General features: G+C 41.2%; 1 protein-coding gene across 3 annotated transcripts in view; it reads right to left on the bottom strand.

The window, feature by feature from the left end:
• The window catches only part of larp1 (La ribonucleoprotein 1, translational regulator), a 54,011-nt gene that overhangs the window by 23,536 nt on the left and 11,136 nt on the right, over nt 1-19,339 (bottom strand). For all 3 annotated transcript variants that reach the window (XM_037747931.1, XM_037747930.1, XM_037747929.1), the window contains exons 2-3: nt 3,203-3,267; nt 1,386-1,451 (exon numbers count right to left, since the gene is read on the bottom strand). In XM_037747931.1, the coding sequence (XP_037603859.1) occupies nt 1,386-1,451; nt 3,203-3,267 (131 nt within the window). The remainder of the gene's footprint in view (nt 1-1,385; nt 1,452-3,202; nt 3,268-19,339) is intronic.

The raw sequence follows: 19,339 nt of genomic DNA on the forward strand, positions 1-19,339 counted from the left end.
ATATACCTGATGGTATACCTCAATATACCTGAAATGTCGTAAATAATAAATATACCTAAAGCAAGAGAGACAGCAGACGAAGATTTTTCAATTTTTTCCATATAACAGATATTTTATGTTATAATCCCTCTGGTCTAGGGCTGTCTAATCAACATCTAATTGTGATTATTTTGACTGATATTGCGATTGCGATATGATTTGTGATATTAGAGGGAATTTTTACATAAATTCTCATTTTCATTGAAAAACATAAAAGTTATGATGGTGTGATTTTTGCAGGGATCTGTACCAAACAAAGATGTTTTCTTAAGTCTATAGAATACGATGTGTAGGCCAAGACATCTCTGCATGTAATTTAAAAATGGTATTTTGACACACATTTCACTTTAAACAAATATTGCGATTTAACAAATACTGCTTTTTTGAAAATTGCAGTAGGCCATAATGTGACATCAATAAAATGTTGATTAATTGTGCAACCCTACTGGATTTTTCTAAATTTCTGAATTCTTCCTCAAAATTTCTGATCATCTTTTTTACAATTTCCATAAAAAGATTTCAGAGTTGGACCATTTTGCCTGATCCCTGCTTTGAGGTCAGCCGTCTTTGTTTTGCCTCCCAAGTGTCCAAGAGGTCTTGCCATGGTGGTGAGCTTAGACTAACTTAAAAAAAAATAAGCATGCAGTCCTGAGGACACAGAGTCGGGCCAGCCGAAGCAGACTGCTCTGTCTGGACGTGCTGTTTAGCTGCTGTGTAATTACAGCCACAACCACTAAAATACCTATTGTAGAAAACTACACACATCCACTACAGCAAAGTGTGACAGGACAAGCTGAGCTGCTCCTTCTGATTGGTTGGTGAATATTATAATTTGGGACTTGAAACTACTGAGATTCTCTTTTTATAAACACATTATCACTCATGTTGAATTAGTTTTTTAAAGCTTTCTGTTCACCTGTATCTCTTAACAACCAGGTAACGGAGACAAATTCCTTTCTGCCCTTCCTGTTTGCTGTCATTATAAAAAAAGCAGGTCCCTTTGCGTTCTTTTCTGGGGTTTTTTTCAAATGCCAACGCCCAACGCTTATTATCACATGCACACAAAATAAAATACCAACAAACTTCTTCGATCTCAGGCTCCTTTAACACTGCTCAAACAAATATGTATACCAGAAAAATGCGCAAGTAAAAATGAGAATATAAAAAGGAGCTCGAGACACGGCAGCCGTCTTCTCCGCCATCTAACAAAAGATACAGCAAGTATTAAATGGTTCAGTGGTCCGAGTCCCTAACAGACATCACCCCTCATCTCATCAGTGTGTCCTCTACACTGTACATCTACCCACCTGTGATTCAACACTCCTCAAACAAACAACAACACCCACCTGCATGTCTTTAGTCGCGATCTCTCCAGGAGTCGGCCAGCTGTTGGCGTCGGCGAAATCTCCAACCTGAGCAACACATTAAAAAAACAAAACAAAGCCGAGTTAGTGTCACAGGTATCTGGTGAACTGAGATGTTAGAGCAGGCAATCGATGACTCTAAGATCACACCTTCAGTGTGGATATTACAGGGTCAAATGAGGATTTTACAGCTTTACTGCACTCGACTACTACAACAGACAGAAGTAAAGACATTTACATGAGTGCAAACAAAAGATTATCTTCTGAGGAAAGTCTGTTACACGGCTGCACGTTCACATTGTCATTGGTTTTGCACATTTTCACCAAAACAAACATCCCATTAGACCCACCTCTGTGGACATTTTTAAAGAAATCTTTGAACATATCTTTTCAGCCTGGCTTTTACTTAAGGTGCCTTATTTATTAAGTCAAGTCTTGATCATTGGTTTTCATATTATTTTTATCTCTTCTGCCTATTCAACTGACCTTTATGTATTTTAACATTTTATTGTTATTTTTAGTTCTGCAAAATTCTATTTATGATTATTTTATGTTTGTTTTTGTTTTAATCTTGCACTGTGAAGCACTTTGGGCTGCATGTTTGTTGTGTTATATAAATAAAGTTGAGTTGAGTATATCAACAAACTCAAATATCTGCATGACACCTGGTGAAAACCTCTCCATGACATAGAAGGAAAAAACACGACTCAATTTTCTTTACATATGTACACAAACAACGGAGCAGGTTTACTCATGTCTCAGGTGTAAAATCATGTGCAGAAATCTTTCTTTAATCTTTAGCCATATGTTGCCTTTAATTTGTCAATTTCTGTCTTTTGTTGCTGCATCACTGCACTCAACGCTTGGTGTCATAAAGGTTTGTGATGCGGGTGTGGTTAACAACCCTGGAGTACAACAGCAGAGTGACTGCAATCAACAGGTAGGAAGTTATGAATGAAATGCTTTGGGGAGAGTTCATCATTGGCTCACCAGGAACTCACATTTGCATTCCAGGAAGTGTGAAGGAAGGTTTACACACAGCTTGAGGCATGACAGACAAATACCAGCACTGTGACTGACTGCACATACCTCCACTGAGTGCTGAAGAAGCTCTGAACTAAAGACACTCTGTTTGAATTGGCCCAGAACTGAATTACATAAATAAATACATCTAAAGGGTATGGTCTTATATTGTCATTACACAGTGTTTTAAACCAACTCTGTAATCATGCAACCGCCTTGATGACATGAGTCAGACATGTGAGTCTTTCCCCTCTTGAACATCCATCCCACCTGATATGAATGCGGCATTACGCTGCCTTGGAGGAAACCCTGCAGGCACCAACCAGAGCAAAGGAAGCTACTCTAACCTCCTCTGCACGTTTTTCAGAAGAAAAAAAAAACCGTATTCTGCATTTTCATTTCTAATTAATATTCTCCAAAAAATAATTTGAAAAAGGCCATGACAGTTTTTCCTCGGCAAAATTTAGTGCAAGTTTGGAGCGTTATTTAACCTCCTTCCCGACAAGCTAGTATAACATGGTTGGCACCAATGGATTCCTTAGGTTTTCTAGTTTCATATGATGCCAGTATCACAGCATCAGTCACTCTAGCATTAAAGTGAGCCCGCTAAAACCGAAAAATCGCAAGTTGCGTTAATGCGTTATTATCATGTTAACTTTGACAGACCTACTTCAATGGAGCATTATTGAATATAGATACAGTATAATGTCATTATTTTTTATATCCACCAATATTTTCTCACACAGGCGTACAGACAGACACACACAGAACTTTACCTTTCCTCCACGTCTGGGTTTGGGCGGGTTCCCTGCTCTCACCACCTTGGCGGGGCCGGTAGACTCTGTGGAAACACATCAAGATGGTCGACATTACAACCGGCTCTGCGTTCATGAACAAAGATCGTCTAAAAAGTAGCTGGCAACAGCAACGAACGGAGAGGAAAGCAGGAACACTTAGTTGGAATTTTGTCTTAAAAAAGGAAGATCAAACACAAAGAGTATGTTTTCCGGTCTATCCCATATGTACTGACTTGCTTGTCTCAGTTTAATTCGTCTTTTATTAACTTTTCCACTACTTCTCTTATCTATCTGTGGCGGATACACTCAATAAATCATCTGCCTTTCTTTGGCTGTTTCCCCTGATCTCCTTTGCTCAACATGCAGCTGTGGCATCATTTTCAGATCAACTGAACTAAAACAGCAGCAACCAACAGACACCAGTACCATCTTTATTATAACCAGGTAGATCAACAACAACAGAAGCTCATTTCAACTAAACAAAACACAGAATGTGCAAAACCACTGTGATACTACATAAGAGCATGTCAACCAGCAGCATCACAGACTGGGAAAACTGGGAAACTCATGAAGGAAATGTGCAGAGACACATCAGTGGCGCCAAACAGAAGAAACCGACAGTCATCAAGAGAAAGAAATCAGTCTGGTGGATGAAAGAAATGCATTCATGGAAGTACTTTATAATGCAATTCCATTAAAGAATGATTTAGAGCGATTTATCGACTAATTATTTAGTCTATAAATGTCACAAAATAGTGTAAAAAGCCCAGTGCAAGCCAATGTTCCCAGAGCCCAATGTGACATCTATAAATTAATTGGTATGTCTGACCAACAATCCAAACCACAAAGATATTCAATTTACAATGATATGAAACTACGAGAGAAAAACATTTCAGAAGCTGGAAACAGCAAATGTTATCCTTTAAACATGACAAACGATTAAAGAATTTGTTCATTAATCAACTGATCAGTTCAGCACTAAAATGATCCAATAAGCTGAAATTGTTTTTCCAGTTTGCATTGATATGTTCGTGTACAATTTGGCCTGGTACTTAACTTTTGTATCTAGTTTGTCGTTTATCTTATTGTTTATTTAATTGGATCCCTGTTAGCTTTCAACGTAGCATTTTCTAATCTTCTCCGGCCAAATAAAACTTGAAAATAAAAAGCAGCTGATCCCAATAAAACAAAATCCAAATCAATGACAACACGTAACTATCAATAATATCATTGTGCCCATATGTAGAATTAACAAAATCAGGGCACCAAACACACACAAACAACAATACAGCAACGTTTAAATACAAGACAACCATCCATGAAACTCATGAAAACTTAAGACCGCATCAAATAGGAGGACATTTACTGCTTTAGGTACACCTGCATTTGTTTCACAAGCATACACACTTGTTGAATACTGTTTGGTAACTCAATCAGTTCCACATAACATTACATTTTTACAAGATTAATCTTGGTATGTGGGTAAGCGACAATTAGTTATCCCTAAACCCGAGTGGGATCAAATAAAGATTCCTAAAAATATAGCTTTCATCATGAAAAGAATCAATAATTGACCCGCCCTGGTCGTACCTGGTCATGAATCTTCATAAAAACATACCAACAGACCAGCTAAGCTCACTTCATTGTGCTGATCCGTCTTCTCAAGTCTGAGATCTTGCCTCTTGCTGCGTTTGGCTGCAGTTTCACCACACTCTGACAAACGAGGGAGTGAAAGCGCCTCACAGGCCGAGCCGTTTACGCCACAGAGAAAATCTCAGTAAGCTCCTTAAGGACGATCATGTCGAGGGACAACGCCAGAAAGCAAGTGAGAGAGAGACGGGAATAAAATCCTTTGGCGAGTTACTAACTATCACCAACAACACCAAGAGCAGCAGCGTACCAGGGTTCATTACAGACATGAGTTTATGTATTCATGAGAGCCACATAAGATTAGAGATTTGAAGTTTATGCAGCAAAACAGGAACATCTAAGGCTAGAAAATAAACCAAACCTATGGAACGATAAATAACAATCTCTTACAAACTTAAATCTACTCAATATTACATTTTTAACACAAAAACATCCTGACTCACGAAGAATTAAAATGAGAAAAGCTACAACCACTAACTAAAAATTCAACCAACTGGAGAAACGATTATTCTATTTGCATGAGTTGCAATGAAATGCAGAGTCCATATTATAACTGTGTCTCTATTGTGTGCTTTTGTGTTTGCACAACACACAGAGAACTTTATTTATATCTGGAGCGGACTTTGACTGCAGTGTGTTCACATGTGAGAGTTTCCTCATCAGCTTATGTTGGGGTTCAACAATTCCTTCACATTCCTGAGACTAAACACAGAGAGATGAGGATCATGAATAACAAAAGGTCGGGCTAAAAGACGCCGCTGTGATCGCTGGACAGTAGAAACTGACTGGAGAACCTGAAAGTCTCGACTGGCTTTGACAATTACTCTGAATCTCTGAAGGAAGCCAAACCAGCATAATATTAGCTCAACACATAAGTGAAGTCAGAAATGTTTTGAAAAGAGTTTGGGGGCCAGTGAAGGAGATTAGTGCAAGCACAGCACCTATACTGTATGTTGGCCTCACTTAAAGTCATACAATCCTTCCAGTCGGTCACGTTTGCAGAGAGCATGACTGCACAACCACACTGAGAGAGGTCTGTTAGGCCGAGAGAAACACTGTACAGAAGCACAAGAAAACAAGGCTCTAAAAGGTAGCGGGTACAGTCACTACATAGAAATGTTCTCCATGCACAGAGTAATCAATCTAAACTTAACAAGACACAAAGCTGTGTCCTGAACTGCAACAAAAGAGAGAGAGAGAGCTGCACCCAACAACAGGGTTTAGATTGTATTAAATCTGCTCATCAACTCTGGTTCTTCTTGAATCTCAGCTTGGATTGTTGTCACATTATTTGAGTATGAAAAGCAACAAAAATGATATGTTAAATATCTTATATTCTCCCGTCTGAATGTTGGCTGTTGTACATTTGTTTTCACTCAAGCTGGACAGATTGACGTAAGCCGATTCTGGGGCATTTTGAGTACAACAGGAACACTGAATTATTACATAATGTAACCTCCCTGCATGAAAGTATTTACATCTCCGGTCTCTTGTAAGGTTTAGCCACACTTTTCAGCACCGACTCTGATCCACCATATTGTAAAGACTATGCACACAAGTAACCAGCAACACAGACGAAGAAGATGAAGGCTTTGATCAGACAGAGAGCGGTTTAGTAGCCTGGGACGTCTTTTTGTAATTGTTTTCAATGAGAGCGAAGCGTTTTGGGCGCTGCTTTTGCGTTGCCGAGCACCTCGCATTTACCCACTCTATTTGGTGGTTGCCTCGCAACACATAAAATAAAAAGACAAAGCAAACAGCAAAACGCGCTCTGTCTGATCAGGGCCTAAGCGTTCCACACCTTCTTCTTCCTTGACAAACATTGGCGCCTACATTACCCAAAATGCAGCTCTGCCACTGACAGTTCAGGTCTGAGATTCAGATGTGTCATGCTGGTAGCATCTAATGTAGCCTCGAGCCGCTAATCTGCAGCAGAGATGAGGAGAGGTCTGATAAACTCACTTCTTTCTAACGCCACACCCCCTGATTATTTTCAGTATCAGACTTTGCAGTCCTCAGCCACAACCAACGCTGACTTAAGTGACATCATGTGAGGCAGTTTATCCCATTCACACAGCTTCCTCTGGAGACACAAAAAGCTTCCCCTTTAAATTTAGATTAGCTCAGAGACAGTTCTTGATACCAAACCTTTCACTGAATGTTGTGTTTCTAATTGTCCTTTGGCATCTGAGAAATGTGAGTGTGTCTTTTATTGACATCCCCTTACATAACTTCTGAACTTTAAACTAGAACTGTTTATTTAGTTTTGAGTCAGAGTTGTTTTAACTAGAAGCTTCCCGACACTACAGTTCTGACCTTTGCTTCCTTTCGTTTAACTGTGCCGCAGTCATGTGTCCTACGCGGATTTTCAACGGCAGCTTTGACGGCAGAAAGATTTTTCTGAAACACGATTTCTAGGAAGCTAGAAATCACACATCACACAGTATAAAGTGCCAGGAAAAAATCAAAGAGAGGAGATCAAATCCAACACCAATCATGCAACGTGAGCCCACAATAGACCGAGGTGTCCCTTATTATTACAAAAATATTTTTGACCTATTTAAATAATACAGTGTGATGATCATTTAACACAACTGCAAGTGCTTTCCACAGCTTATTTTGCTATCTGTGACTATAATTAGGTAGCAAAGAACAACTACTAAACACACTGTAAAATTGAACTTGATGTAAAGTCTATTTTTTCCCCCCAGATGCTGCTCAAACAGATTCTGAGTATGAGAAAGGAAACAAGACTATTGTGTGAAAAACTAAATCACAGCTAAGATTCAAAGGCGGATAGCAACAGATAAATATTTACAACGTAGCCTGTATTTAAATAAGTACATACATGATCATTAACAAGCAGTGGGTGCAGATTTAGGCTTCACAATGTCCACAAAGTCAGCCTTCAAATTTATGACGCAGCTCTCTGTCCGGTGACGAAAGATCAGAAGTTCAAGTCTGTGGATTCCTGGAAAGGGTTTTTAATTTCAACAATGAACCATTTGAGCCCCAAAACAGTGTTTGAAAGGCATGTTTTCTTTAAAAATAAATGAATAAATAAAATAAAATCGCGATCATTATACTACTTGTTATATCAAGAAACTGTAAAAACTGAAATTATCATCGGATTTTCAAATTCCCGGCAGCCCTTGAACGAATTATGTGTGATGAATGCTTCCATAAGGAAAAACAACCAAACCTAATCTTAAAATATGAAGTGAATATTTCATCAAGCAAGTTGTATTTAAAATTTCACAAAAAATAAACCGTTTGCACTCACCAGAAACTGTAAAGAACATTAAATTCTGCGCTTCTCGACGCAACTGTGAAGCCATGAATGACTCTGCTGAGACCCACAGTCATGTGATACAAAACTTCTACTAAACTGCACGCTGTTTACACAGAACAAAGAGGAGAGGTTGTAAAGATGTAAATAGCTTAATATGTATAGCATGTGGAGCCCCCATTTCTTTCCCAATATTGGTAACATGTGTGGGCACTTCGAAAAATGTATATTTAGATTCATTTTTTTCCAATTTCTGCAAAATAAATTATCAAAGAAATTCAACTTGCTTTATTTCTTTATTTTTTTTATGATTTATGGCATTGTAACTGTGTTATACTACACAAAAGACAGCCATGATTGTGCTGGTTCCATAGAATTGCAGGACTTATATATTGCAGTGGAAAACGAGGCCACAGTGAGCAAAGTGTGACAGGAGCAAAAATAAAAATGCTTAAGGGTTTTAGTGTAATGACGCAGTTTTGCACGTCTTGTCCCGTTATCTTTTGCAGAAGCAGCTGTCTTGGTTCCTGGTACTGTGCCCTTTTTATTTGATCTGTAAAATATATTTATAAAAGAGGCTGTGTGAACTAGTTCAACACTGAAATGTTTGCTTTGTGAAGCTGGCAGCTTAGCTTCTTAACCTGCCGACATTTTCTAGTTAAATAAAAGCTTCTTATGAGCTGGAGCTGTGGTTAACTCAGCAGCAGAATGTTGCTTCAATAGTCTGCTGCTTATTCTAATCAGGGCTGATGACGTCACGTAAACCTACCATTCAGCCTAAAATCATTAAATGCAAGACTTTCTCAGGCTACGTCAACCCAGAATCAGGATCCTATTTAAAGTTTTCTAATGGTGGATCAAGTCTCGAGCATTAATGTCTTCCTGGAGTTTTACAAGCAGTAACCCTCATGCATTAGCTGACCTTCCAACCTCAATCAAATTTAGACGTTTCTCTACCTTATCACCTGTTCATGTGATTATTTCATCAGTCAGAAACCCACCTGGGTAGATGACAGCTACATTTATCAGTTACTAATTCAATTTATCAGCTAAATGTGTTATTTTAATTTTCATTCCTGCATGTGCATCGAAATCAGTGGGCAACCTCCGGGGTCTGAAAAGTGAAGCCAATGCAGAAGTGCCTTAAACTTCTTTCTAAGAGCCAGCAGGGGGCGACAACTCTGGTTGCAGAAAGAAGTCGGATAAAGAAGTCTATGAGAAAATGAGCCTACTTCTCACTTGATTTATTACCTCAGTAAACATTGTAAACATGAGTTTATGGTCTCAATCGCTAGTTTCAAGTCTTCTTCAATACAGCATGATGTTCATTTAGTAAATTATGGTCCCATTTAGAGTCAAATAGACTATAAAGCAGGGGATGCTTTAGGGCGTGGCTACCTTGAGATTGACCTCAAGGTAGGCCGAAAACCAAGATGGCGAGGGCCAAAATTCCAAACTCGAGGCTTCAAAACGGCAGTCCACAAACCAATGGGTGACGTCATGGCGACTACGTCCAATTCTTATATACAGTCTATGATCAAAATACACACAATAATGGAGAATCATGGGATACACATGCCAGCTTTCTTTATCCAAATAAATGTCGTAGCTTATGAGAAAATCACATTTATATTTAATAATCACCTGTCTAGGAAAGTTAAGAAATACCTCATTTGTTCCTTAGCTGACCTAAAACACTCTGTCACACCAGAATAAAATTATTCTTGGCGAAAACAAACAGGAAAACAATCCTCCTTGGCCGAGGTAAATGTCCAATAACGTCTCAAATATTCTTCAACTTCCACTAACCGAGCATTACAGGCAAAAGCTGATCAGGCATCTGTTCAGCATCTTATTACCCTCTTTACAGGGAGTTTACAACATCAGTGTAAGTATTCAGCCATATCTGGGTCATGTAGACACACATTTCACAAAACAACACAAACTGCTAGTCCTCTCAGCAGCCTAACGTAGAAACTTTGACCTGTGCGACAACACTGTTGCTAAATTAAGTCGAGGAATCAGCACAAATTCCTCAAGTATTTATCTGCTTAGTTTGAGCAGAAAGTGTGAACAACAGTAGTCTGAAAGTTTCAGATGTCACACTGCTGCAGCTTACAGAGCATGACAGTGCATGTTTAACACAAACACATATTGGGTGGCAAATTTACGGTGTGGGCCAATCAGATCTTTGCAGCAAAGCGTCTCACTGTACTGATTTCCTCTGATCTGGAGCCTGTTTTTTTGGAAAGTCTATCACAGGAAGTGGGACAACTGATGAAACACTCAGGTTTTATCCAGTCTTTCTGCCTCGTCATCCTGACAGAGGACTTTGGCAGGATCTCAAACAGCTACAGAGCAACGGTCAGGAAGCAAATACTGTTTCTAAATAATTTCTATATACTAACTTCAAAAGAGTTCCCTTCACTTTTTGTATTTCTACTATTGTTATTCTCAGTAAAGTAAAGTCTTTGGTAGGTTCATTGAATCAAATTGGCTGCAGATCCTTTGAAAGCACTTCTGGGAAGCTAACACAGAACACCGCCAGCCACTAGCCATGCATCGTTAGTGACTCAGGGGGATTCTTAATTGAATTTGGTAGCCCGTCAACCGCTGCAACAAGTGGACAAATGGTGGTTGTTCAATAATAAACAGCAGGTTTTGTCGAGCTTCGTCACATTCTGCTGATCAGCTGAGCCGTGCACTGCGATTCCCCCACCGAGGGCGCGCACGCATCACTCACAGGGCTGCTCAGTGTTCAGGGCATATCAGATGAGATCAGATGATAGTGTAAGGTCAGAGGAGAGCCTCCCTCAGGCAATGATTTACTTCACTTTGCCTTTTTTGGTTGGAGATTTTCTACACTTCACACATTTTCAGTAGTTCACAGGATGTCCTGCTTCAGAGTGCTGGTATAACAGGCTATTATAGATGTTAATAAATACAATTGTATAAGCAAAAGGAACTTGCCTTCATTTTAAACACAGGAATCTAGTTCCAGATTTGGTTCCTGGGACACAGTAGTTCCTGCTAGGCTGTGAAATTAATCAAATTTCAATTAAAAATGTTTTGGCTTCCAAAGATTATGAAAACCAGATAATCAACATAAAACGATTACTGTGCCATATTCCGTTTTGCAAAGATGCTCTCGTTTTGTCTTGTGTTATAAATCCAGCGCACCCCTTTCCTTTACAGGGGTGCACTTTTGCCCCACTGGGCGGGGTGCATTTTCTCCGCGGTGGTGCACCGCGGTCGGCTGTAGGTCAGCTTGGAAAGGCCCATGGTGCAGGTGGCGCTTTACAGCACCCCCACGCCCGGACCTCGTCACTTAGTGCTTGCTGTGAGGCGGTCTGTCCTCAGTGCGGTGATGTCAGCAACCCACTTGGACATCTTGAAACACAGACCCCGTCTCATTTACTATGCTTTGTGGGTGTGCCTTTTCTTTCTGTGTCATTAATAATAAATCCAACACACCCCTTTCCTTTCCAGCAGTGCACTTTTGCCCCGCTTGGTGGGTTAGGGACAGCTGCTCGGTTTGGGAGGATCCCCTTGTGGGAACTCTCCTCGGGGCTGGCTGGCCCTCGCAGGACGTATTAGTGGTGTGCCACTACCGGCTCTAGGTCCGCTTGGAAAGGCCCGGGGTGAAGGTGACACTTCACGGCACCCCTCGCCAGGACCTTGCAGATTAGTGCTCGCTGTGCCCTCGCTCCGTGTGGGGAGGAACAAAGCCTCCTGCTCCCGGCACGACTGTCAACCGGGACGTACTGTCCTCAGCGCGCCAATGACTTTTTCAAACCAAACCTTCTTTTTAATCAGTTATCAGTTTGATCTTCAGAATTCTTCAGCTCTCACACCACAATAAATGCACCAAATGAAACTTTTAGTCCCCAAATTTTTGCTGCTGATCTTTAGTTTGTGGAATTATTTTCCCCAAACCGCACTACAGGCGTGAACCCACCTTGAGAACAGTCTGACTGTTCAGTCTGAGGAGTGAGGACTGGGTGTTATCGAAGCGTTGTATGCTCAACTGTACAAGAGCGCTGATAAGTGTTATATTCTCTCAAACTCAAGGACAGGTCAAGTGTGTGTGCTACAGAGACATATGGCTAAATAGCATCCGAAGGATTAAAAAAAAGTTGCGAGGTCATATGGAGAGGAGGAGGGAACAACGGGAGTGCTGATGATTTTGCTGTATTTGCATTAGCAGGGAGACCAAATGCTAAGCAGAACAAAATGAGTCAGAATGGAGGAGGAAATACATTAATCCTTCCGACAAAACACTGTGCTTATATGGAAACAAATAAAGTATTTCCATATTTGCAACTCTGCACGGTAACGCCATGACTGCATACAACCACCTGAAATGTTAAAACTATATGGTGAAGCTGTTAAGGCTAAACAAACGTACCAGAAAGTCCCTGCTATGTCATCCATAACAAAAGCATTGAGAAACCCTCAGTAGGACAAGTAGAAAACAAAGACAAAATATTTGTTATTATAAACCGTATCCCTAAAACATAATAATCAGAGTCAGAGACAAAGCATGATTCTCTTTTATCCAGTATAATACAGCGCTAAACTAAACTCTCCCCCCTCACACACTAATAACTGTGACTACCTTGTTTGACCTGTAACTGTATCACTCCTTTGAAATTCTAAAATAATGGCAGGACTAAGGTGGATCAGCTGTACCTGAAATATGACCTGACACACAGACACAACAGCAGAGTACAAACACACCAACAACACAGCCACATCAGTGCAGCTAAAAACAAAACTAGGGATGTCACGAGTACCGATACTTCGGTACGAAGTCAATGCCAAAATTCTGAAAACGTGATGGTACTGTTTTTTTCCACAGCACTGTAGACGGCGTGACATCGTCTCGGGACGATAGTCAATGTATTTGGGATGTAGTAAACTCACTTTCAACATGTCCGGAGCGTGATTCTGTTTATGATGGGTACAATATGTTGAAGTAATTTATATGTAACGGTAAGTTTTGTTGTATTTGCTTCACCAAACAAGCAATGATGAGATAAGATGGGAGTTAAAAATGTAAAATCACCATCACATTGATGTAGTGACAAGAATGCTGACAGAGTAAACAATGCAGTCATCCTTTACCTGCTTTTCTCTAATCGTCAGTTTACCCAACACACAGTAGGTAGTGACTCCTCTTATTCTCAACTCCATAGTCACCCTCACTCCTGTCAGATCATCCTTTCGTCTTACAACTCAGGCGACATCCACCTGAAACGCAGAACTTTTGTTACGTTTATGCCTAGCGTCTACACTACTCTGGCGTTTTCAAGCTCTTACAAGGGAGACGTTTGAAAAGGCTGCTTAGTTTTAAAACTCCGGGGTTGTGTTTTAGTCTGGACGGACAGAAACGGAGACCTTTGAAAATGATGACGCAGACATTCACGTTCGCTTCTTTATTGGTTCTTATAACTCATGACGTGTCCTTCCCTGATTGGTCACATCCCATCACCTGAACCTTTTCCAGAAGAAAACAAAGGACATCAGCCTCGACCACAAGATGGATAACGGGTTACAAGCGTTGCTGACCACACGCATGCCCAGTGTACATGAATGGTTTTAGTTTTAAAACGAAAACTTATTAGTGTGGATGTAGCCTCAGTCTTCTCTCTCTCTCTCTCTCTCTCTCTCTCCTGTGTTTAATCCCTACGTCTTTCTTCACAGAACTCAGAGAGCCAATATTGCAGCATGACTGCCAGAGGCGAACATTAACATTAGCCGCCACCGACCCCCGCCAGTTCACATTAACCATTACCTCTCCCTCTGTCTCCAAAATACTGATTTTGTAGGCTCTATATATGAGATCATTCTGCTCATTAAAAACCTTCCTTTTAATTTAGATTAAAAAAAGTCACTGCAGGGGTCATACAAAAACGTACTCTCCGTCAAATATCCTTTCCATTTACCGTTATCTCCAATTTCACCTCTCCAAAACAGACACAGTACCGCTCTGTTTTTCTCAGAAAACAGCACTATGGAGCACACACACCTCAGGTGGAGTCCAAAGACAAATTCCCATGGGTCGCTGCAGCACACGACAGTGACGATACCTGCTCCAAAGCCCACAGGGTATCGCTGGTGAAGCCTATAAATAAACCTTGTGCCACGTCGGCTCTGCAGTCTTAGATAAACACAGTGGTAGTGTGGGGAAATAGTCCCCAGCCAGATGCTGGGACTTTTTATTTGCTATGGCGAGTGGGTTTGTTCAACTCCCACATGTATTGTATCGTCATTCTGAGGTCATATTGTATTTTTAAGATTTACTTATTTGAGGTGAGTTTTTGGGATTCCCCAGTTGTTGGGGCGAGTTAAAGGGGGAAAAGCAGCACTCTGACATCTTCCCCACAGGACGATACTCAACAAAACATTCACAGAAGCCACAGTCTAACAGAGAAAACACTTATTTTAGAACACATTTCTCTCTGAATGAAGGAAATGAGAAACAAAGGCAGGGCTTGTGCAAACGCTCGATTCAAGATGCACACAGACGTCTTATTTTGTAAGTGCTGATTACAGGGAAACAGGAACTGGAGGTGTGATAATCCCCTTACAATGGTAATTTCTCACACTCAACATCTAAAGTTTAATCAGAGTGAAACTTAATCAGCATCATCTACTATCTACTAGTCTTGTGGTCTCACAGCAGAGCAGAGTGACGACAGGAGGGAAGCCTCTCTGCAAGAACCAAATATGGAGGAAACGACAGTCAGAGCGGACGCCGGTGGACCGCCTGCGTGCCTCACACACACGTCAAAGACTCTCTGCGGCGTCACATGATAAGTGTGGTGACATCATCGCTTGCAGAGTAGAAAGCTCAGACAGCAGAGTGCCGGGAGTCGCAGTAACATCCCACACAACCCAGGTCATGAAACAAGAGAGCGACGACATCAAACCTTATCACGGCACAGACCTTGATGCTGAACTCAGACTGTTAAGCTTTGCATCCGAATTCCTGGATGAATCCTAAAATCTATTCTGGGATGTTTCAAACACATTTTAGCTGCAGTGTGTTGCTGTGAGTTTTGACTTCTTGTCTTGATGGGAGCTAAAACATTATGACAACTTGAGATCTTAACTACTGACCAAAACTGACATACCAGCTTGAAAAAAAGAGCTGTTTTCCTCAATATGTAAATTTGTAAAACATGTCTTAATAGTTGAGATTACAATTTACAAGGACAGCACAGCGGAGGTAACAAAAACGTTGTTAGCCTCGATGACAAAGTTGGAGGGTAGGGCTGCTCGATTATGGCAAAAATCCTAATCACGATTATTTGGGTAAATACTGAGATCGCGATTAAGTAACATCACGTATTTAGAAAGAACATTTTGTGCTTCAATCTGGTGCACCTTGAGAGCAAAATTAAGAGGCTATGAAGAACTCTACTTGTGCCTTAGTAAACAATCAAACCCAATGGTTGTATAGATATGAATGATGATGACACAGCAAAAAAAAAAAAAGTCACACCCAGAAAGCATGATAAACAAGACGGGGTCCGTGTTTCAAGATGGGTCAGGTGGGTTGGCGACATCGCTGCATTTAGGACAGACCGCCTCAGTTGACAGTCACGCCTTTCCAAACTGACATAGAGCTGGTCGTGGTGCAGCACTAATGGTACAAGTCCATAATGATCTGTCCTTTCCACGCTTCCCATTCATTGTCTCTGTAAGCAGCCATGTAATGCATTCTGGTAGCATGGCGGCGCGATTCGGGAAATGGACCATCACATGCGCGACTTAGCAATGGCATGGCTTATTTCTCGCGTATTCAGAAACAAATTTTGGTGAACTAATTTCGTGACATAACAGAAGAAAGTTTCCAAACGAGCCGTCATGTTGGTTCTAGTTTGAAAGCTGGGAGCTTTCCTGATTGGACGAATGCTTTCCAGCGTTCGTCCAATCAGGTACCTTGCGTCTAGTGGCAGCCCATCAAGCATCCAACGCTGGGAAACGAGGCGATCCCTCACGATAAAAAACACCTCTGAGGACATGTAACATAAGGATCAAATACGCCGACGAGGGCCAGCCAGCGCCAGGAGAGACCCCACAAGGGGATCGTCCCACACCGAGCGGCCGTTCCTGAAAGCCCACTGCTGTAGAGGAAAGAGTTGCGCTGGATTTATAACACAAGACAAAAAAAGAGCGTCATTGCGAAACAGAATGCGGCACAATAATAGTTTTATGTCAATTATCTTGTTTTCATAATTGTTGGAAGCCAAAATCGCTCTCACAAACCATACCATCAATCCGTCAACTTCAGCTTCTCATCCAACACTGACAGAATAGCGCTGAATGTCTATATCTTGTTGTGCAGACCAACTGTTATTGAAGAGGAGCACCGCTAACAAAGTTCTGCTAACTGTCAAAAATACACACTTGGGAGAAGTTTGCCTTCAGGGCTTTCTGTCAGAAGTCTCCTGAGGTTTAGGCAACAAAGCTACTAGGTTAGATTTAGGAAAAGATCATGGGTTTGGGTTGAAATAAAACCTTTCTGGCAGAAAGCCCTGAAGGCAAACGTCTCCCATGTGCCAAAAATACACTACATTCCTAGTAGCTTCTTCACAATAAAAGACTTCTGCCGGTAGAAAGTAAAATAAATCTGATATCTGAGAGTACAGGAGTGAAACTGAAGTCCAAACAAGAGAGATTCAGTTAAAAACAACAACAGTTTTCTCTGTAGTCGCAGCCCTGCAGCTTTGCACAAGATGCCGCTTGACTTGGGACAGAAGACCGTCACGCGTTGGCTTCGGCCACCAGGCTGGACCACAACAGTGCAGGTTGACGCAGACTTCGACTGCAGTGATGCTCCAGTGGAGAGACACATGTGTTCACGCTTCAAGCAGCACAGCGCAATGACAGCCAGCTTTACCCCGTCCTTAAGAACAAAGGTCAAAAGGTGACACTGCAGCTTTTTGTCTGTTCACACTGATTAACAAACATCAAGGCAGAAACAACTGGTTTGGAGTGAACGCATAAACTCCCACCACAGACCGTGATGTATTTTATGTTGCCAGTCTCGTCCTGCTGCAAAAAGAATGAATGCTCAAGCTATTATTGTTTTTATTTTAGATCGATTTAAACAGGATCAAGCAAACAACAATTTCCCGTGGGCTGTCTTTAAAGGGTTAAACCAACCGACCCCGAGTCACAGTGGGCAAACACCCCAAATAGTTTAGTTTGGAGTTCTAGACACACGTCTCTCTTCATGGCCCACCTGCTCAGTAATACACATTTTCATGAATGTTTTAAACTTCACTCCCACCGGACTCATGACTTGAGGCGTTTGGCAGCAGGAGCTTTCAGTCACACCACTAACTGCACACATCCTCGATGCAAACAGTCCCCACCCTGAGCCCGAGCCCAGAGGGATGTGCCACTATCATCGCGTCCAGACACAACCCTGAGACAGATAAAGCAGCACGACTTGGACAAATTAAGACAAGAGCTCATCTGAAGCAGCCGACAGCTGAGTGGGTGTGTGAGGTGAAGAGGGAGAGGTGGAGTAGAGCGAGTGGAGCAGACACCAGGCTGATACCTCTCTTAGCATTTCCACTCTGAGGCTCTGACAGTCTACAGCTTCATATCTCCTTCATGATTTAAGTACATTTTCAAAGTAAATCTGTAATGTGTGGATTTTCAGGCTGTTAAAGTTAATGCGATAATAACGCAAATTAATTTTAACATCACTAATTTCTTTAACACATTAACGCAACTTGTGAGTTTTAGGTTGTGGCTGGCTCGGTTTTAAAGCTAGAGTGAAAATACTGGCATCATATGCCTTTCAAAGGGGTCCCTTGACCTCTGTCCTCAAGATATATGAATGAAAATGGGTTCTATGGGTACCCACGAGTCTCCCCTTTACAGACATGCGCACTTTATGATAATCACATGCAGTATTGGTCAAGTAATGAAGACACAACATCCTGTCCAATCAGATGAGCTCACATCAACACAGTGAACACACATTCAGAATCAGTCTCTCCTGCAACAGTAGTCCCACTTTACACTTTACACGCGTCAGCACTCCTCCGAGGTTCATGACCTTTGACGGGTCGTAAAATGTGGCTACAAACAGCCCAGAGGTGTCCGATGACCGAAGGTGGGGGTCACCTTCTTTACGGCCACAACAAAGAGGGACAGGATTCACAGAGCAGGGGACAGACGTGTAAGACAAGTGAGGCGTCCATGCTAATTTTAAAACAGCAACCCCCCCAGAGTAGAAGTGACTGCTGCAGGAATGAAAAGCAGCTTCGAAACGTGACACACACTTCAGAGTCCTTCAAATTCACAACTTAATTTAGAGCTCGCGGGAAAGCCATAACCACAGAGTGGAGGAAATCATGGTAACACTTTACTTCAACCGCCCCCCCATTTAACATTTATAAGCAGCATATAAACATTTAATATGATTTATAACACACTATAATGTAGTTTCAACAACTGTAACTCCTTCTGTGGACACCCATGAGGGGAGGATAGACAGATAATTTATGACAATATAGTAAAAGCTAAAGTTAATAATATAAATGTCTTCACAGAAGTTGTAATTATTGACATTAATAACACTTTAAAATAACCCTACTGTATATCTGAGCAGTGCTACATTACAGTGTGTTATAAACCAATTATTAAATGTTAATATCATGCTTATATATGCTGAATAAATGAGGTTAAAGCAAAGTGTTGCTTAAATCATATATAATAAAAAAAAAAAAAATCACAACTCCCTGCCTGATGCTGTTCTTTTTTAGTTTAGACAAAAGCTGTTTTTATTTGTAAACTAGCCAAAAGTCATGTTATACAACGTGTGGAGGGTTTCATTCAACAGCCTCTTTCAACCCACAGTTTCCAACAGAGAGGGCTGCACATTTGCATGTGTTAATAACGGTTCCTGCATTATGCTAAAGGGTATGCTAATGCACCGAGCCTCACCTACATTTACATTTATTCATTTACCAGACCTGCCAGTCAGTCCTGTCTCACTGATCAGCGGGGATCACACCTCAGCTACAGGACAGCGTTACCTGTCGGCCAGCATTCTTCACAACAGTGAAAAGAAGATAGACTTTAAATAAGGTCTTAATACAAGTCGTGAGTTGCGTTGATGTGCGACCGCGGGGCCGAGTATGTTTGCA

Source organism: Sebastes umbrosus, chromosome 17 (genome assembly GCF_015220745.1).
Source record: "Sebastes umbrosus isolate fSebUmb1 chromosome 17, fSebUmb1.pri, whole genome shotgun sequence".
Taxonomy (NCBI): Eukaryota; Metazoa; Chordata; class Actinopteri; order Perciformes; family Sebastidae; genus Sebastes; species Sebastes umbrosus.